We start from the raw sequence: 24296 nt of genomic DNA on the forward strand, positions 1-24296 counted from the left end.
CTGTGTTAAAAGCCAGAGTTGTTTTTTTTTTAGAATACAGACACCACATGTTCTTGCAAGTTCTGATCTTTATTTTCCGAAGTTAAAAAAAAATTAAAATTTTTTTTAGACCAGAAAAAGGTTAACTTGGGTTAACATGCAGAGCAAGTACAAATTTTCTACTAACAGCAGAAACCGTGGTAAAAAGAAACCTCAAAATTTCCCTTTGTTTGGAGTCTAGAAAGTAAAACAAAATATCCCTGCTTCCTTTAATAAAGGTGTAAGACTTGCTGTTACCAGAGCAACAACACAATAAAACCCAGATAAGACAGGTCCTCAAGGCTAACCTTACCCCAGCTCCGACTGGAAGAGGTTGCAAGCAAGTGCAGTTGCTTGTAACAAACTTAATCCACCCTCATAAACTGGTCTGTTTTTCGTAAGTAAACAAAAATCCATTGCCCGCACTGCCATGAGAGGCCATTTTCTGTGCAGGGCAAAGACAGACCCTTCCCCAAAAGCTGGGAGATTCCAGCTCCTCAGTACACCCCGGCAAGGCAGCTCCCAGACACTTGCTGGGAAGCCTACTGGTACTCTACATATTTTTCAGCCAGGCTTGTGGGTTTTTTGCTAAAAGAAAATGAAAAAAAACCCCAAAACAACAAAACAAAAGCAAGGGGGGGGGGTAAAACCAAACAAAGCAAACAGGTGTTCATAAAACCTTGCTATACCTACACACGATGGAGCCAGTGAGAGATGCAGATGGGGAAAGGGAAAATAGCAGTTATCTGGGTGGCAAGACCTAAAGTGCCTTGATAAGCAAAAACTGTCAGACATTTTAAAAATGCAATAAACCCACCAATTATTTGAAAGAGGTAAAAACCCACTATTTCCTTAAACCTATTAGTCTTACTGCAATCCCCTGCTCTGAACCCAGCCTCTCAATGTCGCCTGCACTCCATGTGTGCATTATGCATGTGTATGCCAGGAGCCCTGAAAGGCCTGACAAATAACAGCAGGGCCCGAGGCTTTACTGGATTCTCCAGCAAAACGCAAGCCGGCAAGCAGAGGATACCAAAGCAGCCTGATTATGTTTCCGTCTCGTCTCTGTATTATCCAGCTAAACACTCCTGATGGCATGCAGGAGATTGACACCAGCCTGGCCTCTAGCTGCTTCCCTGGGAAGCTTAAGACACACTCCTACCAAAACACAGCTCAGCAATAAAACACCCTTTTTTTGTGTGTGCTCAGTCTGGACACAAAGCAAGCAAAATTGGAAAAGTCACCAAGCATTTCCACTATTTAGTCCTTGCCTTTAAAAATGCTGTTCTCTTCAAGCCAAGTCTGCTCAAATAAAGTATAACAGCTCACTTGATCAAATAGTTCACTATATTTGTTTGGTTGAAATCAATGCAGTGCCTTCACCTGGGCTCTCCTATACTGGCCAAGGGCACCTGATCTCATTTTGAACAGTAGAAAAATGGAGCTTTTTGCATTTTTTAATGTCAGTGAATTAATACTTTGGGTGGTGGATTTTGCTGGGGTTTTTTTTTTTGTTTGTTTTTCAATTTTTAAAGAAAACCTTTCAGCAGTCTTACACTAATGATGAATTTCTGCATTATCTGCTCAGCTTGCCACATCTTGGTCTGTGGCAAGCAATTCCAAATTCTCTCTATTAAACTGCTGTAAATTAAGAGGCATTTATTTTATGTGGGTTCCAGAAGAACTTCCTTTTACTTTTCCATGCTGGATCCACATCCACAAGCTCATCTCTCCCTCAGGAACACACAACTGAAGTCACGCACATAAATTGTCATCCCTTTGAGCTTTTCCAAAGAACACTTCCACCACCACATCCCTGCTGAAACCAAAACCCCCTTTACCCCTACCTACAGCAGAAATGCACACCACCTACCACTTCACAAGACCAAATAACTGGAGGTTTATCACACCTCCAGCACCTAGGAAGGAAGAAGCCATTTAGTAATGCTTGTGGGGACAAACCAAAGAGATGACAGGAATCAAACTAGTGCTGTAAATCTGCACAGCTTCAGTGCCCTGGGCAGCAACTCCTTCTCCAAGACCTCTTCACGTGCCACCCTGGAACACAGCAACCCAGTTGTCATTCCATGTCTCACTTCTGCGTTTGCAGCAATTAGTTGTTGTTTTTGTCAAAGAGGCACCAAGAGAAATGTTAAGAGTGGTGGAAAACACACACTAAAAGAGCCATAAAACTTCATCCTTCATTTAATGTGTGTTACTTTCTCAATTTAAACACAAAGAAACAGCAGATGGAATTCAACATCTTCATACAATAAATCCTTTTGCAACATAAAGCCACTTTCTTGAAGAATAATGCCACAGTCTTTTTAAATGCTGCCTCTCCTTGAGTTCTCTCTGCTTCCTCTACAATTTCTGATTTCAGCCAGCTGATAAAAGAAATCAAATTTTGACCCCTTTAAATGTCAGGGTTACTAAGGCCTGGCATTACCTTTGAAAGTAGGAGGCCTCCCCCAGCTCCAGCCCCGCTTGGAGAAGAGCCGCAGCAAGGTTTTGGGTCACAAATCCCCGTTTAGCTCCTCGTGGGTTAAACCAGAGATGGATTACAGTGAAGGTTTGTTTCAATAATCTTGAAAATTGTTAATGGATTAGTCTGAGGACTATTTCCTCCAAAATAACTGTGCCCGATTACTTCTTCACCACTGAATGAAGAAATTTGATGTATCCTTCATGGACTGGGTGTATCCCATTGCTGTATGGCACTCCATGGCATCAGGGCACCTGGAGCTGCTTAGTGGGGCTCGGCAGCCCACCAGCCCGCCCAGCCAGGCATGTCACCAGTAAGCCCTAACATGCCATTATCCTACACCATTGCTTAATTAGTGGGTTTATAGGTGATTAGTCACCTGATCCCAGGGCCCACCTCCAGCTAATCTCAGCTGAACGCAGGCAGGGAACACCTTTCCGCCTCAGGGCTGAGAAACAAACTGGTGCCTCGTGCCTGTCGCTCAGGTAGCCAGTCCGCAATTAGGGACATGAAACAACTTCCCCTCAGGGACAGCAAGTGTCTGAAAGGCACCAGGCTGAGCTGGCAAATCACCCGCAAGTGCCAGACACCAACACCCAGACCTGACAGCACCCGGCCTGACGGCGTCCTCCAAACCCACAGCTCCTGGACTGCCACAGGGGAAGGGGGAGGACCATCACCATTCACTGAAATCCCATCCAGACCCATGAACATGGGCAGATGTGTTAATTTTTGTCAGTCTTCCTCACCACTGAAATCTATTTGAATTGGCAATAAATTTAATCTTCCCCAGTTGAGTCTGGTTTGCTCGTGACAGTAACTAGTAAGGGATTTCCTTGTCTTTGTCTCAATCCATGAGCTTTTTCAAATTATTTCCCTCCCCGCCATGTGGAGGAGGAAGAGATAAAGAGCAGCTGGCCAAGGTCAGCCCATGAGACCAGGACAGAACAGGCAATGATCACCAAAATGCAGCTTTGCAAGAAGAACTAAAACCTTGGGTGGAATGTTTGGGTTTTTTTTGTGAACCAGCACAGCCACCCTACACAAAAACAACTGTACAAGACATTTATGGGACATAGTTTTTCCCCCTCTTTCAGGCCAGCAATCCTGCAGTAGGAGTGAGAAGAGACCCAGATGACAAACTCAAGGATTTCTCAAAAAAGAAAGGGTTAGATTTGCAGCAAAGGATTATATTTACTGAAACTGTTATTGATTACATCTAATGGCAAGAATAGGAATCCAGATTGTTGTATTTATTTAAGATTACAACTTGAGTATCAGCAGCCTTTGACAGCTTTAAAATATTCTGTCACTCCTTCCACCAAGAAGTTATGATTCTTGTCTTTCCATTAAGTGAAAAGACACTTACTACTTTATTAATTTATTTCCATGCACCCCAATTCCCACAGATGAGATGCATCACATCTTCAAAAAACCCTTGACAGAGTTCTTTTAAGTGCTTTCATTTATCAGAAAGGGTTTTCAGAGCTATTATCAGCTCTTGCAGGTACATCAAGTACAAAAGCAGCAGCAACAGTCTGGCATCCTGTTCACAGCAACAACCCACCTAAACTTTTGGGGCAGGGGGAAAGAGACAGAGAGCTGCTCCATAGTAAAGCAAATTCAGAATCTACTTTTGGCCATTTCAGACAGAGAGGCAGGAGAAAAAAGAACCAGGCAAGCAGTGCCTTGGTTTCATCTCACAGGTTATCAAAGCAAGAGCTCTATGCCTTCCAGAAAAGTACTAACAATGACTACATGCAGACTTCAATAAAATGGGAAAAAACTCCTACACAGGCTACGCAGTTGGGACTTCTCCACCTCAGTGTAGTCGTTCAGCTATGACAAGCTAAAAAGTTGAGTCCTAAACACACAACGCTGTTATAGAGCTTCACACCCTAGTAACACATCCAAATGCCATACATCTAATTTTGGAACAAAAATTGTAACTTGGCTTCTGCTTCCTCCTACCCCTCCAAAGAAAATTATGCTGAAAACAAAAGATTTCTTTTTATAGTTTTACCAGATAACAGAATCACACAGATTATTATGAATGTCTCATTTCTGTGGCATTCACTACACTACCTCCAAGTAGCAAAGAGACGCTATTGTGCTAGACACCACACAAAGTCACAGATGTTACACACAAAGAATGTCCTGGATAGGCAAATACGGTTTGCACATAGAGACTATCACTTTTCCAGGAGTCCTTCAACAGGCAGAAACAGGAAAAAAGTGGAGGGGAGTGGGACAGGAAAACAATAACAGATTAAGGAAAAAAAAAAAAGGGTTCTGGCCACAGATGTCTCAACACACTGGACGATACAATGGTTGACAATCAGAAGTTTCCCTTCTCAGGTCACATCTGCCACTGGAAGTTCTTCCTCTTTTCTAGAAGAACCAGTAGTCAACTGGGGGAAAGGACACTTGGCCAGCCATAACTGCAAGAGTTACGAAGTGCTACCAAACACTAATATGTCACTCTGTGCAATCCACCCATTTAGCCAAGTCCACGACCAATGGACTGCCTAGACCTTTAACAAGTCACAAAAGCTCTTGCAACACACAGGTGAGCACAGAATTAACAAACATCATCTTGCCTGAAGTTCATGATTGCTCTTCTCCATCCAAAATATTCTGCCTGTTGGCTTTGCCTCTTTCTAGATTGAAAAACATCAAGAGCCTATCTCATGAATGCTTCTAAGCTGCATCCATTTCCCAATCACTCACCAGAGTGGTCTCAAATCTTTCAATAGACTGAAACAGAAATTTTGCTGGCAGGAGAGACTTCACTCTTGTTATGAAGACACAGAGGTGCACACAAAACCTATTCCATTACTTCTTTGGTTTCACTCACCTCATTTCAAATACAGAGAATCACAGAATGGCTTGAGTTAGAAAAGACATTTCTAACTCATCTAAACAGAACATCTAGACCAATTTCCCTGTCATAGACAGGGACGTCTTTCACTACATCAAGTAAGACCCATCCACACCGAACATGAACACTTCTGGTGATGGAGAATCCACAACTTCTCTGGGCGACCTGTTTCACTGTCTCACCACCCTCATAGTAAAAAAATTTTTCCTCTGTAATCTAAATCTACCCTCTCTATCAACTCCCTATTTCCTACATTCAAAACCAGAACTCAATCAGCAAAGTTCCAATACTGATTTCAAGAGGATCCCCTAGCCTGATGGTTGTCCATCATCTGTTTTCCAGTGCTGCAGGACAAGAAATAATCAGTTTTACTTGCAGCAGAGAAGTTTCAGATTGGACAGTCCATTCAACTATAAGACCAGATAACAGGCAACTCTGAAAGGTCTGGAGCTTCCTTTCACTGGAAGACTTTCAGGTAGAGTAACACATTCATATAGAGATCTTACAGGAATACTCCCAAGGGGCAAGGAAATGGACCGACTGCTAAGTCCCATCTGTCTTTCTATGCTGAAGGTACTGCAGATGCACAGGGGAAGTTTGAGCTTTGTTCCATCAGCAAAAGGGACTCTCAACTCGTGCTAAACCCTTGCTGGGCTAGGAATGAAAACTCAGTATCAGCAAAAGACAAGACATGAACTTCACAGGATTTCACAGCGAGAGCTGAAGGCACACATTACTGAATGGAGGAGCAGACAGGTACAAACTCAGGGTTTGAGAGATTACAGTGCATGCAGGTGAAAGTAAAAGCATGTCAAAGATCAGAGTGCCGTTTAACTGGTAACTACCCTTTGGGAAAGACAGCAGGGGTAATTAAAATTGAAGTCTCGTATTCATACATCTACTTCCATTATTTCTGCCACTTGTTCTGCAGGATTAGAAATGCATTTCCCTCAGCATGCACAGTATAGATAGGCATGCCAAACTTTGCTTTCCAAGGTGATATATTATCACAAAATTGAAAATTATGCAACAAAAACACTACTGAAGACATCTCATAGGCTATTAAAAAAAAATCTGTCAACTGGCTATTTCTTCTATGTATCACAGAACCACTTGTTTAGTATTTTCAAAACAGCTTAGATTTTAGTCTAAACAGTACATTAGGACATGAAAAAAACCCCAGATAATAGCATGATATCTTGAGAAAATCAAGACTAAAATCCAGTTAGGAAAGTCCACAAAAGGGTATTCACCCCACTGTGGAAAAAAACCTAAACAACAACATAAATACCAGTTCTTTCTACATTCCCAAACCATCTCGAGAACTCTAAAGAATGCCCAGTTCCCTGTGTACTGAAATGCAGCACTGCTTCGCAAGAACACAGGTAGTTATTAGACCTCACTAATCATTTAAAGGAGGAGGGAACTGAAGTCTGGTACCATTCTGTTGTCAGAGCTCTGGAGTCTTTAATTTGTATTATAATAACACCTGCACTGTGCTAGCCCATATTTAAACATCCCCAGTGAAGGATACCAGCTGCCCCACGGTTGTGACTTCAATCTGTAATGCAGCAAGGACCTGTGAAAACTCATGCTGGCTTACCACCCATGAGCCCCCTTCTCTGTCAATAGGGACCACGTCAAATCTGTACCGTCCACAGTTCAATTTCATGGCTTGTAATATGAAGAAACTCAGCTCCAAAGCAGCCACTTCATGGTTTAAATCCAAGATTGGGTAATTAACAAACAAAAGTTATACTCATACTGTGAGAAAATACATCATGCATAAACATACAGTCTCTCCCTCTCTAAACATAGGAAGTTATTCACAAGGCAGAGGGGGGCAGTGGGAAACAACTAGCCACAGCTTCTAGAGACGTTTTATCCCATGCCACATTAAAAAAGTTGGACATTAAGCAGTCTTCCAGAGGAAGTATTTAGTTCCACATTCTTCCCTGCAGGTCTGAACAAGTTTGCAAGCCTGAATAGCAGATTTCTCCTCAGAGACTCATCAATACTGCCTTTCATCCACTCAGTCATTAAGTGGCCACTGTACATTCTCAGCAGCTATTTTCTAACCCCACAATATTTCAGCTGGATCAAAATAAGGATAATTAAAATATTGGGAGGCAGTCATTCAAGTTAATACCTACACAGGACAGCCTCAAGCCAATGGCCCTGCGTTGGTCATGTCATCAACACCACTGGGGTCTCATCACTTCTTCCCAAGCACGCAGAAACCGTAATTTCTGAGCATTCACTTGGCACAGTCTCCATAACAATCTCCAGGACCCAAAGGACAAGCATTTGAGATGACCACAAAAGTATCTCACTGGGAAAAAGGCAGCAGCCAGGTACCCAAGTTTTTAATGCTTAATGAACTTTGCCTCTTGACAGACAGTAAAGTGCAACTACGCCTGGTGCAGGCTACTCTCTCCATTTAACTCAGGAGAAGACAAATAATCCCTTCCAAGCTCCAAATTAGACACTTGTTTTGCTCATGGGCAAGGAGCATCCATGAGGTTTGCTCATGGATGATTTCATTAGGAGGTATCTCATCACAAATACAGCTTTATCAACAAAAAATCCCACACCACTCCACAAAGGGCTTCAGAGACACTATAAAGCACATATTTGACTTTTGTGGCAAAAAAAAGAAAATCTCAAATTCTTCATGATCAACTAGCTTATGGTTAAGATACTCCAGTCAGACTTCTCCACCAAAATCTGAGATGGCTTGTAGTTTCAGCTACAAGATTGGAGTTCAAGACACTTGTGTTGAGACATTTGTAGATGTCATCTCTTCCGCCAGCAAATACTGGGTCATTGCAGGGGGTGACCAACAACATGCCTTAATCAGTAAAAACAAAGTGGTGTGTATGTGAGGAAAGAAACTATTGGGAGCTTAAAAAACATCCCCTCATAAACTCCATCCTCTGGATGCACCCAATTCCTTCTTGTCCTAGGGGAAGGGAGTAGAAGTCACTAAACCTGCAGCCATAGTTTGCTTTTCTGTTAAATGGGAGCCGTTCTTTGGAGCTAAGTCACACAGAGAGCACTTTGAAGATGAAAGCTAATATGGTCTTAACCACAAAGCTACCAGACATTTTGTCTCCAATCCTTCCAAATATCTCAGCATCCAAGGTATCTCACAGCCCAGCAGGAAGAAGTCAATCAATGTCCTTAAAGGTCAGCACAGATCCCAGCAAATTCGGCCCCTTACAGTATCAAGATAGACATAATTTTCAAATTGAAAACATACACTTGAAGAGGGAAATGCATTTCTATATGCAGCCTAAAGAGGCTACTCTAATGCCTCTTTATGGTACTAACTCAAACCTCTCTGTACTCATCTTTTTTGCACGCTCTGAAGTAGACCAAAAAGTCTTTTTAGATACAGTTCCTATTCTGCTCTTTGCCATGTACTGCTTTCTGCTTATCTTCAAGACCACACTGTCTCTGGGTAGACCATGAACCTCAAAAATGTTTTTCAGAAGCTGAAAACACATAGGCTGCGAAGCAGAAGATGGAGTATTCCTGTATATCTGTAAACAGCATCGACTGTTGCAACTTCTGTACATTTACAAAAAAAAACCAAACAAACAAAAAAGTCAAAAAACTTAACTTTTTTAGGTATTTTATAACAAAGATTTTGGTACAGCTCATGCACTCAGAACTGAGGAGGGAAGCAGCAAACTCTACCAAATCTGACCCTCTGTTAAGTATTAACCAGTACCAAGCATGTAATTACACAGACTTCTAGTCCTCCAACATTTGTTCAGTCAATTGTGTTTCATGCAGCACTGCACAAGTCCTTCCCCACTTACAACCTCGCAAACCCTATTGTGCGGCACTTGGCGTCCTACCAGGTCCAGAAGGAGTACTCTTAAAAGACATTAAAAATCTTTGCCCTGGGTATGTCACAGAATAAGCCAGCCTCGTACACACTTACTCAGCAAATGTTCAGCAGTTGTACAAATTGTTAACACTCACACAAGAGTATATGGATCAAGAAAGCACGTGTCCCTAAAAAATAAACTACTTGTGAGTAAGTACGTTCCCAGCTATGCCCTGTTGCTTGAACCCCAGTGTTTAGGCAGGCACACAATGGCTCTCCTTCCTGCACCATCTTTCAGCCTTCACTGCATGTCAATCCCTCCCCCTCTGAGATGTTTACAGAAAGACACTGCAGCTGCTTAGAAAAGGCAAGGAATTTCAGTGTATGCAAATCTACTGTCTGAGCAAGCAGGTTGTTGGGAGGCAGTGAGGGTAAGAAATCAGCACTGCCAACTATGGTCCAAATGCCTTGGTGGTAAAACCTTGAAGGAAAGAAAAAGAAATGATCTCATTTTACACTTTTGGGGGAAGGGGAAGATGGGTCTATTTGGTAGGTTTGAAATAGTTGCCCTAAAGACCGTCATATAAGGGACATGCCAGTGCAACACAGCACACGTGGGAAAGGGAGGACACAGATGCCCTTTCCACTCCAAACCTGTATCTGTCTGTTGCACACAGAATCACAGAATAGTTTGGGTTGGAAGGGACATTACAGATCATCTGGTTCCAACCCCCCTGCCATGGGCACTGACACCTTCCAGTACACCAAGTTGCTCAGGGCTCCATCCAGCCCGGTCTTGGAACACTTCCAGGGATGGCCATCCACAAGTTCTCCGGACAACCTGTTCAGTGTCTCACCATACTCACAGTAAAAAATTTCTTACTTATAGCTAATCTAATCCTGTCATCTTTCAGTTTGACGCTATTCCCCCTTGTCCTGTCACTACATGTCCTTGTCAGAAGTTCCTCTCCAGCTCTCTTGTAGACCCCTTTAGGTGCTGACGGTGCAGTAAGGTCTCCCCAATTCACACAGTCTCACCTCTCAGGACTGTACAGGTCCCTCTGTATGGCATTTCTCCCCTCCAGCATGTTGACTGTACCACACAGCTGGGTGTTGTCATCAAACCTGCTGAGGGTGCACTCGATCCCACTGTCCATGCCACCGACAAAGATGTTAAACAGCACCAGTCCCAATACAACACACAGTTGTTTTTCCTTACAATAATTACCATCCTTAGCAGCTGGATTGAAACTAGGCCTTAAAATGATTCAACTGAACATTCCTAATCTCCACAGAGATCTCAAGCTTCAAATAAAGCACAGCTGTGGAAGAGCTGTCATACTACGACATGTCACGGTAAAATAAATTTGCCCAGGTTCTTTGGTACATGTGTGCTGTCCCTTAGATTTACACAACTGCTGAGGACTTGCAGCTGTACTTGCTGTAGTAACTGTCTCAGCATTTCTATTTTTTCCATCACATATTTTTTCCCACTCAGTTTATATTATTTGTGTGAATAGCACAAGGCCATCCCTTGAAAGCAATCAGGGCTACTTAACAAACAAAACTCTTAATCCCTGATGTGGCCACCCCCTGGTCCCAGCTTCTACAAAAAAGAAGATTAAATGCTGCTTCTCACCAGTCACTTCCTAACAGGAGATAAGGGATTGCAAAAACATAAATGTTTCTCATGCCCATATGTTCATGTCTCTCTAGTCTGCTTTAACCAAGAGTTTTGCATGGCTGAAAGCAAAGGGGCACCTCTGCCTCATTCAAGAGCCCCAGCAGCAGCAATGGAGTCAAGGGTTCACCTCCGCTACAGTATTAGAGGTCACTGCCAGAAGCAAAAGGTTGACTTTATTGAGTTTTAGGCTAAACAACTATAAATAAGTCACATAAAATACAAGAAATTCTAAAATTTTCCAATCTTACACCTCCTTTGGGAACCTTGTTTTTGTTCACTAACATGACAACAATACCTGCACGTCTCTCACATGTGGGGAGATGAATGAGACTAACTGGTAATCCAAATCTGACCCATAAAAATTTAGTAAATCCTCCCACTTGGTATAAACAAAGTCACAGTGTTCATTAAACTCATGTTCCTCCCGTGCACACCCCATGAATGTCAGGTGCTGTACACATACAGCAAGCCCCTGCTCGGTCAAAACACATGCTGCCAGAAGAGGCAAGACAAATAAAGAACATGCTACAAGCCAAAGAAACACCATCAAGCAAACTACAAACACTGCCAATTTCAATGTTTTCAGAGATGTTGTCTTTTTTCTTCAGGATAGTGGAAAACAATGTGATTAAAAGGAATGTAAAATGAACTCAAAAGGAAAAACAGCATGACAAAAAAATCTCTGCATGAGAAGACAAGGTCTTTTAAAATCCGTCCACAACAGGCCCTCCCAAAAATTATCTGCACTCATTTGCTTTGCATTAAAAGAAATATTGAAAATAACAGTACATTGCAGCATCTCATTTCTCAATTGCAAAAATGAAATTACAAACCATTCAGATCAAATACTTCCTTCCCACGAGGAGCTACAGAAAATATGCTGCATTCAAAGAGAAACCGCACAGTGTTTGCATGCAGCACACAGAACTAGTCCTCTTAGGGAACAGGCACATTTTATTTTTGCTTTTATAAACTGATTGCATCGAAAAACATCTTGCATAAGACTATAACAAACCATAAGTGCCATGTACTCAGTGATGTATTGTAGGAAACACCAGGGCTGTGACAATGGATCAAAACTTAAGGATGGGCAGACATTTTCCCACCGTTATGATTCTTTAATTTGATCCTAAAATCTCAAAGCATCAAAATCCAATTCTAGAGCACAACAGCCAAGTACAACTCCCATTGTGGACTTTCCACAAACAACCCTGTCATCATGTACACCACCATACTACTCAACAAACTTGTTTTGCATGGAAAAAATGGACTTCCCTTGTCAGGGGATTGAAGTTCCAGATGTTCTGTTCAGCCTGAAGAACAGGAGACCTCACTGCAGTCTACAACTTCCTCACAAGGAGAAGCAGAGGGGAAGACACCCATCTCTTCTTTCTGGTGACCAGTGACAGGACTCGAGGGAATGGCATGGAGTTGTGTCAGGGGAGGTTTAGGTTGGATATTAGAAGGGGTTCTTCACCCAGAGGGTGGTCAGGCACTGAAACAGGCTCCCCAAGGAAGTGGTCACAGTACCAAGCCTGACAGAGTCAAAGAAGCATTTGGACAATGCTCTCAAGCACATGGTGTAATTCTTGGGGTGGTGTCCTGTGCATGGCTAAGGGTTGGACCTGATAATCTCTGTGGGCCCTTCAGAATATTCTGTGATTCTGTGATGTACAATAATGTGCTGTATTAATGGGATGTTTATTAACCATATCTATATTTACTCAAAAATATAATTTCTCTAATTCACTTAGCTTTACACTGAGTTATTTTGGAGTGTGTTTTGTTGAGTATTAGCTCCAAAAATACTTTTGGTAGAGGGCGGAGAGAAATTTGGGGGTTCTGGAGAAAACATTAAAGACAGTTCAAGAAATCTCAGCCAGCAAGAGATAATCTTGCTATCAAAAATGTGATATGTTAGTCACACCAACATATACTGCCCATATTAAGTTTCAAAGTTAACACAGTATACAGAAACAAATGGAAAAAAAAAATCACATTGTTCAGAATTATAATTCCCGTTTCTGTAACTCTGTCAAGATCAGGCAGAGTTCAAAATTAACAACAGGTACACCTGAGCTAGTTCTGTATTACTGTGAACAAAGAGAAAAATCAGTCCACATGTACTGTATCTTTATCACCTCAGCTGCAGCACCCATCTGCATCCACTGGCAAGACTTCAGAGTAATTTACGCTGTTGATTAACCCTACCATCTTTACAACAAAGTTTGAGGCAGAGCAATACGTATGATAAAAGAACCTGCAAACTATTTAGTTAAAAAAAAAGGCGGATGCTGCAGCAAATCCCTCAGCACTGCAGGGCATGTGGGGCCTTGATCACAGCCTGTGATGAGAAATCAGCACAGATAGTGCACTTGGGTAAGTGTGGGCAGACCCCTACGCAACATCTCCAAGATCCTGCCAGAAGCCTACCCACACAGACCTGACTACGTGAAACAGCATTTAAAATGCTAATTTTCACTTTACTACTAAAGGTATGATTAGTTGAAAGGTTCTGGTTAGCTATCAAAAAATAGCTATTTTTTCTTAAAAATTGTCGTGTTCCTTTGTGCTCAATTCACAAAGAATCCTAATGCATCTCATCAGCAGTTCAGCATCAGCTGCATCAAACCAAAGTACAGGTAAAAATTCTTTGTTCTACTCCTGCTAAATAACAAGCAGATTTTCCAAACCATAACAACAACCATGCTGCTAAAGATCTCCTGCGATTCCTTCCAAACCTCCCCCATCAGTAATTGCCAGTTCACAAAACAGGTTCCACTACTATGGAGCATTAAGAAAAAAATATTCACACCTGTGCCCATCTCCATAAGCTCATGTCAACATGTTTCTGATGAGCAGCATTTCCATGCAAGTAGCAATGTATAGAAGAAAAAATAAAACCACATAACAAAGGCCCATTGGCTTAAGAGCAAGAAAACCCAAATGCATCACTCATGGAAAGAAGGAGAGAATAAACATACTCAGTGTCCCTCTGTGATGAAACCCAAACCACACTGCATCTGGAACAGAACATCTCCTGCGTGCTCCCTGCACAGCCCACTAAAAGGATTCCAGGATTTGTGATCGTTTCCTGCTTTTTGGGAGGTTTATTTTAAATTGCAGTCATTATTAAATCCAAGGGGGTTGAGAGCCCGAGGACCACCACCTCCAGGACTGCAACACTGTCTTGACAGATACACACACACTCTCCCTCCTCTCTGCAATCTGCCTGCTTTTGACAAGTCACGCTTTTAATTAAATGTCTCCTCATTAGATGTGTTGAGAGGACAGTGCATATGAACCTTGCCAAAAAATAACTTCTAGTGCAAACAGCTTCTCCACCCCCCACAAAAATACACATCAGAAGCCATTCACCTCTGCCAGGCTCCCTCCTGGAGCAGATCCTGTCCTCCTCCAACCTCACCTGGCAGCTCTTTCTCCCGCAGCCCTCCCTGATCACCAGCCCTGCATGGATGAGAACACCCAGAGAAATACCGAGCCCCTGGCTGGGAGCAGCACCGCGTGCTCGGTTGCTGCCTTGAAATTACGGCGGCCCCCCATTATCTGACGCGTCCCTCAACATCTCCCGACAACTGCATCCTTCCCAGGCAGCCCTGGGATGAAGACAGGCTGCCCTTGTCCAGAGGAACACTGCAGTATTCTGCAGTAGGGCCGTCTGCCGGGGGTAGGGCGCCGCGGGCCCCGAGGTTTGGGGAAGGCATGACTGACAGAACACAGAAAGGCTTTTACGCTGTTTATTTCCACGAGAGAAGGGTGGGAGGCACCCGCTCACCCAAAGAAAACCCTGCAGAAGTGCCCTTGGCTGCCAAGGATATATTGGGAGCGCCCCTCTCAAAGGGACCCTTTGGCAGTCAGGATCGGCACACTCAGATTTCTGGTGGCTGGTGGAGAGGAGACCCGGCGACTCGAGACCTTTGGATTCACGCACAGAAAGAAGCAAATGCCACCTCCCTGAGCATACACAGCGTGAAAATAATATCGCATAACCGACTGAGCCGCAATTTTAATCCAGGCACACATCAACTTTTGAGCATCTCCAGGCTGAGATTTTTCTCCATCGTTCCCATCAGGCTGGCACCGAAATCCCCACTGCCCTTCCCAGCCCCACCCCAGGCTGACATGCTCCCTGCCCGGCTCCTCCGCACCACGCTCCCGCCTCGCTGCGTCCATTCTGCTACCGCTCTGACAGCCCAAATCAGGGGAGAAAAAAGGAGGAGAAGGTAAAGAAAAAGATGTTAAAAAAAAAGAGGCAGGCTTGGAAAACGCTGACCCTGGTGCAAGGTAACAGCCTGCATGTTTGAGCAGGAGAGAGAGCGAGAGGAGGGAAGGAAGAGAGAGGGAGAGGTGGTGTCCTGCAAGCAACTCGCAAGCCCCAAACCCTGTTGGGGTGTGAGGCATTTACAGGGGCCCCTTTGCCAGGCTAGTCCCAGCCCCGGGGAGGGTCCCCCAGCGCCGCGGGGGTAGGTCGCGCCGCCACCAGAACCCGATGCGGCTGCACCGCCCGGGGCGAAGTTTCGCCAGGCCAGGTGAGAAGAGACCTCCCATCCCCTGTGCCGCCCCCAGACCCCTCAGCCTCTTACCTTCATGTCGCTTATGATGGTCTGGAAGAGCCCTCCGAGCGCACTACATTCCTTCTCTATCACAGCCTCCATTTTCCTGGCTCGAGCTCACTGGAGGAGCAGGATTTCACCGCTACCGCTGCAACTGCACTGCTAAGCTGGAGGAAAATCAGACACCCCTGGCTCCCACCTCACCCAAAACAAAACAACAAAAAAAAACCAAAAATGGGGGAGTAAACAAGCCGATATAGGCAATGAGGGGAAAAAAAACAAAACACCCCAACACACCTGTACCCCTGTCTGCCTGCACGTCTACAACGGGAAAAGAATAAAATCCAGCCTCTCTCCTACACGCGCCTCCCCGCCCCGCTCCGCGGCACCCGGGCACTGAGCGCCGAGCGGGCACTACGCGCCCATGCGGGGGCAGCCACAGGGCCCATCGCTGCGCATCGCGGCCCCGGCCCCCCGCGCCTCCCGGCACGGCAGCGCTCAGGGCAGCGGGCGCCCGCGGCGCTGGGCGAGAGCGCACCCCAAAAAATTAAGTGGAAAAAAAAAATCGGTCTCTGTATAAAAAGGGGACGAGATCAGGCCGGTCCTCGTAGCACAGCCTGGGGAAGGGGGGAGTCTCTGCAAACCCCAGCGGAGCACACTGCACTAAAGCAACCGACTCGCTGCCTGCTCTCTCCGGGAACAACCCGCTCCGCCCGCCCGTGCCGCTCCCGCGGCGGCAGCGCCCGCCCCCGCCCGACCCCGTACCGAGCGCCCCGCCCGCCCCGCCGCGTCACCGCCGCGGCCGCCCATTGGCCCCGCGCGGCCGGTGCACTGGGACCTGGGTTCGAGTCCCGCTGCCGCCGCGTCCGGGTCCTGGTACTGGTGCTGGGTCTCTTCTTCAGGGCAGGCGCCGACTGCGTGTTTAGCACTCGGCGAAGAAGCGGTTTTCTTCTGGTGACATTCGCCGAAATGGCCGAAATTCGTCTGTTGCTGGTGAAAAGCATCTGCCTCGACACCCCCGATACCCAGCTGAGAGCCCTCAGCAAAGCAACACCCTGGGGTGTGCAGCCGGCAGCGGCTGTGCGGCTGTTCCCTCATCCTGTCCCACACATGCCAGACGATACCCACGGGTGTGAGAGTGGGTTGTATGAAATGTGGAGGTTTAAAGTAATTCAGTTTGCACATTAACTGTGCCAAATTTTGCAAAACCTTTGGTCGAAATCCTCTGTTTCTGCATGTAGGCAGTCAGTGGCTCACCCTACACATGTGTAACAGCGGGACAGGAGCAGCACCGAGGGTCCCCGAGCCCCCCCGTTGGCATAAATGGAGCAGTGCCCCGCTGTTTTGGGAAGCAGAGCTCCAAAGGTCCTGCTGCCGCTCACCCCAGGGAAGCTGCACACCCAGGAAAACAGGCTGTGTTGCTCTGTGGTTTAGTAAGAACCACTTGTAGAACCAGGAACGTGTAGGTACGGAAGAATCAGCCTTAGGCATTAAAGGGTGTGAGGGGTCTGTCTTTCTATACATACACACAGCGGTATGTGAACAGCCATGACTGAGAGGGCAGTTTGGAAATTTGAGTTATTAAAATTAAAATTTATCCTATAAACTCTGCCTGAGAAGAGTCAGTGTGCATGCCAGCGTATTTTGCTTCATTTCAGATAGTACCTGGGTACGTGCATGTGAAGAATTGCGTAAATTAATATTGCATGTTAATTTATCACTGAGGGAAAAGGCTGGACAGGTGCCATCTCCAGCAGAGCCATGGCAGCACAGGCTGGGGCAGCAGTTTCCCTCTGCTTTGGGGAGGAAACACCCTGCCTGGTCTGACCAGGCGATTCATTTTGGAGCTCTGCGTGACTCTCGCTCCCATAGACAGGTCCAGCAAATGTCCCCAGAGGCCTGTAATAGCGACACCTGCCCATCCCATACAGAGCTTCTGGTGCTGTCACATAACCAGCGTGACAGCGTTCCCCTGGGACAGAGTCATAGCCAGCAATTCAACAGGGAAAGTTGGTGGCCTATTTTGCTTTCTTCAGCCACTCTGTTTCTGGGATGATCCTTGTTTTAGGGCAAACAGCGGCTTGGCTAACCTCCTTTCTGGGAATGAGAAGTTTCAGTGTAAAAGGTTACGGAGTGCACAATGCACATGAGAGAAAAGGGTGAAAAACCTCCTATAAAGAAAAGCTGTTGTTTAAGGACTGCATTAATGCTTTAGTTAATAAATCAGAGCTGCCTTCTCTGTAGCAAGCAACAAGTCTTCATATAGTGATGAAAGAGCGTGCAGGTGTACAGCCAAAAAAATGAAGTAGTAATTTCAAGCCTCAATAAATTATAACAAGTAAATTAGGCATACAATGTAAAATAATGGGTTTTACCTTGCGAATTTGAAAGGAGAAACTGTCCATGTCACTGATTATGATGAGTAACTTACTAAACCACTGTAACTCAACTGCACCCGGTCACAACCTAGAGAGACCTTATCAAAACTGTTCAGGTGGAATATTTGTCTGTCGGAAGGTGTTAGGCTGTGAAAAATGGAGATGCAATGATTTCAACACACTTTTACATTCAAAAAATCAAAGCACAAACAGAACAAAGTATTTGTTCTTTCCTGTATTTTCTATTTCAAATCTATTTTGTTAAATTTTCATTGCATTTATAACTTTGAATAAAGGTTCTGTTATTTTTATGTTTTAAAATTTTTGTTTGTTCATAGCCCAACACAGCTAAAAATAAAGCAAGGGCACATAGCCTGAAGGCATCAAAATAGGATATTGATAACAGAATTTTTTTTCTTTTACTTTGAAGGACATTTCAGACTTTTAATTTTATTCTGCCTTTAAGTGACTTCTAAGGATAGAATTTTTTGCGGGGTGACAATTCGGCTTCAACCAGCTGTAGAGTGAGAGTTAACATTTTTCTTTGAAGACCTGAGTCCAAATGGTTGTTTAAAGTGTGAGTAAGAAGTAGTTTGGTGATGTTGTGGTAATGTCGGGTTACCATCTGTCACATTTTTTCTGGGATCTGCTTGATTGATTCCTAGCAAATCACTTCCTGCAAGCATTATTTGCAAAACTTTATTATGGGCAAAGGCTATTTTTGTGTTCATGAGCCATCGTTACCAGGGAGCATTTCATTACCAAGTGATGACATTCTGTAAAATATCCTGATTCATGGGCAAATGCCAGCACCACTTCTTGACAATGGGTGCATCTTACTCAGTAGCCCCCAACAGATGTCAACCTTAAAATTTGTCAACTTCACAATAGTAGCCCGTGTTCTGACATCCTTCAACACATTGGGTGCTCTGCTGACAAAAAGCCTATTCCACTGAAACCCCAAGTAGGTTTATGCTTAAGAAAGAATTTCTCCAGAGATAAGTGGGCAGGTTGAGCAATGACTTGGTCACTTTGTCTGACCTGGATTGTTCCTGCTGCTCCCCCCATGCTGAGCACCAAGGCACAAAGTACAGATGGAGTGAAGCAGGACACAAATCCATGAAGGTCAGAAGTCCACAGTGTGTTCCCAAGTCTGCCAGCGGACTTGCCTCATGACCAGAACATATCCATTCATATTTCTGTGCCTTGCTTTCTCCTTCTGTAAAATGAAAATCCCAATTTTTAAAAGCATTCCTAGTATTTATGCACCAAGGACAAGTGTGAAATGTCATTGCAATCAGAACAAATATATCCTCTGTCAATGTGCTGTAAAAGGTTTAACTGTGGTGCTTATTTAGGTCCTGATCTTATAAAGATTTAAGCCCACTTATGAATGTGAGTAGCCCCGTGGAAGACTAGATTACACATGCACTTAAGTGTTATCAGATTGAAGTCATAGAACAACAATCACAAAAGGTACTTAATCACCTTTAAATTACAGTGTTCCTAATTTAGCTAATGTTATTCCCCAAGGAAAAATTGCCTCATCTAGCATACAATCAAGAAAGAATCAAGGGCTGTTCCTTCAAGTGGTTGACAGTTCAAAAAGAGATATCATTTTAAAAGAATAGGTTGCTAAAGGCTGAACTATTTAATTGAATTATCTCTTTAAGAAATTGATGCAAATTAATATTATAATACTCCATTATATTGCTACAGAATCTTTCATCCTTGAGCCTTCATAAACTATATTAATAAACTCGAGTAGCAAATGTATACTTTTTTTTTAATGAAACCAGTAGTCTGTCCCCATTTGAGGCTTTCTAATAATGATTTATATTTTGAAGGATGATGGTGTTTTTTTCTTTATAAACTGAGGAAAAGGATCCCAAGAGCTTCCAAGGGCTGGAGTCTTTGACACAATTTGCTCCAGTCTTCGAGGTGCTCACAGAGTACAATCCTACTCTGTCTATGAAAGCAGATAAGCTCACTTTGCAATGCCTAATTGGAGAGAAAGGTACGATAACAGGCAACCAAGCCAGAAAGATGACAAAAGGAATTGATGAATCCATTTGAGACAGCTGTCTCAATAGCATTACAAATATTAGATAGTGACCCTTCCCTATCACTAGTGAAAAATCTGTATTATATTGTTCACTGGCCATACATGGAGGTGGGAACCTGGTGAAGGAGAATTCCCTTTTTTTCATGAGCATATGTTTACAGTATGCAGTTTCAGAACAGGAGAAATAACAACGTTGTGGTTCTCCAGCTTTATCTGGGTTATTTCTATGTCCCAAATTGTTTTTAAATTACCAAGTAGCATTACTGTAGTGGGGGTACCTCTGCAATCGTTTCTGCTTGCTGCTTGCTGGCAAAATAACAGCTGTTATTGCTTTACCAGGATTGATTTCCATAGAACAGCTCCATCTAAAGCCTACCTACAGGCAACAACTCTGCAGTAAAATATCAATGCAGTCTCATTTTCGGCTTTTCTCAGAAGGCAAAAAAAAGGCATTTTCAGCAAAGTTCAACATGGGATGTAATTTATTCAGGACACATAGAGGACGAGATGCTTATTTTTCAGGGACTCAAGTAGTCTTCCACTACCCTCCTCACCAACAAATAGGGAAAAGGAGTCCTGCCCCCAGGCATCTCTTTGCACAAGTCACAAAATCTGAGAATCAGGGTTTGTGTGTCATATCAAGGGGTTTGCAGAGAGGCCACATTTTAAAGTAGGGGAAAGGTGACATGTTCTTGCTCATATGTACTATTTCAGGCTGGTAGATCGCAAATGGAGCTGAGGTCAATCACCTCCTTCCAAGCAACACTGCTCTTAAAACTCTTCCACGATTAACCTCAGTAAGTATCCAAGGGGGTTCCCGTGGACAAGGTTATGTGGACGCTTTCATCCCATGCAGGTCTGGAGTGGCACTGACAGTGTATTTCCACATTCACTGCTAAGCCACAGCTTCCTCCCTGCAGCATCCCTGTCACCAGCACCGGGGCTCAGGCAGCCACATGATGGGTCACTCAGGGACCTGATTTGGCTGAAAACTAAGCCTACAAGATGATTTTGTCCCAGAGGAGGACACTTCCTCTTTGTGTTTCACAAAAAAGGGGCAGCCTGTATAACCAGTCCCATGCTCATTCCCCAGTAGATGCCTTCTTGTTTCTCATCTACAGCCAACACAGGTTTAGAAACAGAACTGTTGATCTGAACCCTCATTCAGCCTGACTTCAGTACCTTATATCAGGTTCTGGTGTGGACACATTCACTCCACAGAACCAGGCCTCAGCTTCACATTTTAAAGATGCTCAACTGATGCAACTTGAAGTCATGCCCTAAATTAACTTGGATAAAATTTCCAAGTAGTAGTCAAGCAGAAAGAGAAAAAAAACCAGGTTATACTTGCAGTTACATACATGCTTAAATGCTCTGAAGAAATAAAGCCTATAATAGGTCTCACTTTTGCAAATATCTCTTGTTCTCATCTTTAGAGCAACATTACCTTTGGCTTCAGTATAATTACACATATATATCAAAGTTGCCTGTTGGGCTCTATCTCCAGCACGGATATTAGTCCAAGCCTTTGTCAGCCATCTCTCCCTTTAGGTGTTATATAAAAAGAATCTGAGCTCATCTGTACTTCCCATCAAGCAATAATTTTTACTAAATCACTGTTCCTGAAGTCTCTGAGATCTGTATTTATTGGTACATGCAGAACTCAGTGTGTTGAACCACCTCAGGACATGGTCATGTGAAACATAATGCAACACTTTCTCCTATAAAAGAAAACATTATTTTTTGCCAGTTCATAAATCCAGCTTTTAAAACAAGGATTACATTCACAAAGAAATGGTTTAGAAAAGAAATAAAACATATTTCAATGGGCAGACTTCCAACTCTATGTAAGTGTGGAATAGTCAGGCTCCTTCTCCCCCCCCTCATCTCTTTAATTATGTTTAGTTCTTGAAATTCTGATGAAAACAATTTGAACATTAATCCTTTTCCAGACCTAGACACCTGGGATGTCGGTAAGGAGAGATTGTTAGGTAGAGGTCTCTGCTGTGAGTCCAAATTAAAGTTCTACTTGCCAGTTCTACTGGCAAACTCTGTGCCCAGAAAGCATTTTGAGGACATCAGATCGTGGTGAGAGCCTGCTACTGTACAGTTTCTTAAAAAAACAAACAACCAAAAAAAAACCAACAAAAAAAAATGCCCAGAAGAATTAGAAACAAGAGGAGCCCTTCCAATAAATCAAAGAAGATGGACAAAAAGAAAAATCTAGTCTACTGATCCAAATAATACAGGCAGACTAGCACGTACTGGAATTTGGGACTAAAACCAAAGAGAGCTGACATGAGGACATACTGCAGGGAGGGACAAGCACAGCCATGAATGGTGCCATTGTGTGACTATTTTAATTAATTTTTGTAATGAAGCCAAAGCTCTAATTTACCACATCCCAAAAGTAAATAGAAAAGGTTATGACCTTAATTTCAGAGGTGGAGAAGGAAAACCTAATTGCTAAGTAGTCATCTATCACTCGTTACTGCAATTGGATAGATACAGTTGGTGTGTTACTATGAATAGTCCAGATTCAACAGTCAAAATAGTGGGTAATGACAGTTTTGTTCCCTTTTCCTTTCATCTTCTTTACAAGCCTTTGATTAATAACATTTTGTACCAGTTTTATCATGTGGATTGCAATACTCCCTACTCCACAAGACTCTGAGTAAACCTGTCTGGGACACATAATAGCTTTTATTTTTGTCTTCTTAGTAAGCAGATGTGTGAAGCTTCAGCAGGATGCAAAACATACGAGATTACAGGAGGTTCTTCCTGCCCTCTTATTTTCTGCTAGCCCCTCGTGAGTATATGCCTATGCAGGATCTAGTGATGGACAGACAGTTTTTCCATGTAACATGTCTACAATGAAAAAAGTGCAAAAGTTACATCTGTTTCTAACCACAGCCACTAAATAAATACAATTAAATGTGCATTATATGCTGTTCAAAACATGTCTCTGTTTGCATCACTCAGATAGTGCACAACCATCCCTGCACTTCATTTATAGGGTCACCTCTATGGACCAAGAGAAAAGTGCATGGACAGATCTGAGACTGGTGGGAATCATCAAGCCTTGTGAAATGCTATACCTCTGTATGTGCCCACATAAAAAGAGTGCAATACTATTCACTCACTAAATTAAGTGTTTTCTACTTTGGATCTTTTTTTCCTTTGCCCTGTAATGCCAGTTTAAAGAGGAAGTTATCCAGCATCAGAACATGAAGAATTTAAGCAGAAATGTTCATAATTAAAAATGCTGTTCTAGCAAGTTCTGCTGTGGCGGAAACAAAGGAGTGATCTGCCTTAGGCTGACTAGTTCAGACAAAGCATACCAGTATTAGGGTGAATATTATTAGATAAGCACCTATAATGTGATAGCTGTCATCCAAAATACCAGTAATAGGTAGTTCCTGCCTCAAAATCCTTGTGTTAATATCCACCGTCCTTTCTCAGCATATGCAGAAGCAGCTGCCTTTTTCTAGAAACATGAACATTTCATCTGGCACTGTCCTTTTCTAATATTCCTACTGAAAACTGGGCATGTGATCTATAGTATGTCATTAAACCTTCAGTGGCAAGGCAGGTTAGCTGTTTGGCATCACAGTTTACCAGTTTAGCTCCTAAGCACAAAATTTGATGTATTCTTCTGTCTGGAATCAAGATTATCAGGAAAATTCTCCTGGTGCTTTCAACAATTGAGAATAAACCTTATGAATGACTTTCTAAACTTCTGTCAGTACAGGGAAATCTTCCCACTTCTGTGGCTATCAAATCAGGAGTGGACTGTCTTTTTTTGAAGGACGTGTTTTAACATAACAAAAATCAGCACAAATCCTGATGGCCTCTGCTACCCGACAGAATGATCTAACAGTGTGTCTTGACTTTGAAGGCTGTAGCTCTGTGAATCAACCTCTAAAGAAGGGTTTAGCACAAATCTTGAGAGACAGCTGCCAGTCTTATTGATGCTCAGGGATGATATATAGGGAAAGCACTGATCCTTTCATGCCCCTGTCCCAGTGGGTTGAGGCATAGAAGCAGAAGGGAGAAAGATCCCATGATACATGATCTGTGCGCGCACAGTAGGCTTCCAAAGCTGTACCTCTTCTGAAGGCCCTAAGGCTGTCAGCAGAGGCAATGCCTCTCGTTAGGCCAACCAGGATATTTGGGAAAAGTAGCCAAGTGTTTGAGTGCATGAGCTTTTCCTAAAACCTGTGTGAAATTCGAAAACCTTCAAAGCTAAGTGAGGACATTTAAATATAAAAAAATTTGGGTAACATTTGACATTGCTCTCACGCGTGAGAAAACAAAGTGTTGTTTCTTAGAGAAGAGCTTCCACAACAGTTTTAGTTTGAGGGCTGAAAATA

General features: G+C 43.4%; 1 protein-coding gene across 19 annotated transcripts in view; it reads right to left on the bottom strand.

The window, feature by feature from the left end:
• The window catches only part of MTSS1 (MTSS1, I-BAR domain containing), a 125681-nt gene extending 109505 nt beyond the window's left edge, over positions 1-16176 (bottom strand). For 17 of the 19 annotated variants that reach the window (XM_027684543.1, XM_027684533.1, XM_027684538.1 and 14 more), the window contains exon 1: positions 15511-16176. In XM_027684543.1, the coding sequence (XP_027540344.1) occupies positions 15511-15582 (72 nt within the window). In that variant the 5' untranslated portion in view covers positions 15583-16176. The remainder of the gene's footprint in view (positions 1-15510) is intronic. The other 2 variants (XM_027684526.1, XM_027684525.1) reach the window with 2 other exon arrangements.
• Positions 16177-24296: the final 8120 nt, after the last annotated feature.

Source organism: Neopelma chrysocephalum, unplaced genomic scaffold, assembly GCF_003984885.1.
Source record: "Neopelma chrysocephalum unplaced genomic scaffold, ASM398488v2 Primary Assembly neopelma1_66, whole genome shotgun sequence".
NCBI lineage: Eukaryota > Metazoa > Chordata > Aves > Passeriformes > Pipridae > Neopelma > Neopelma chrysocephalum.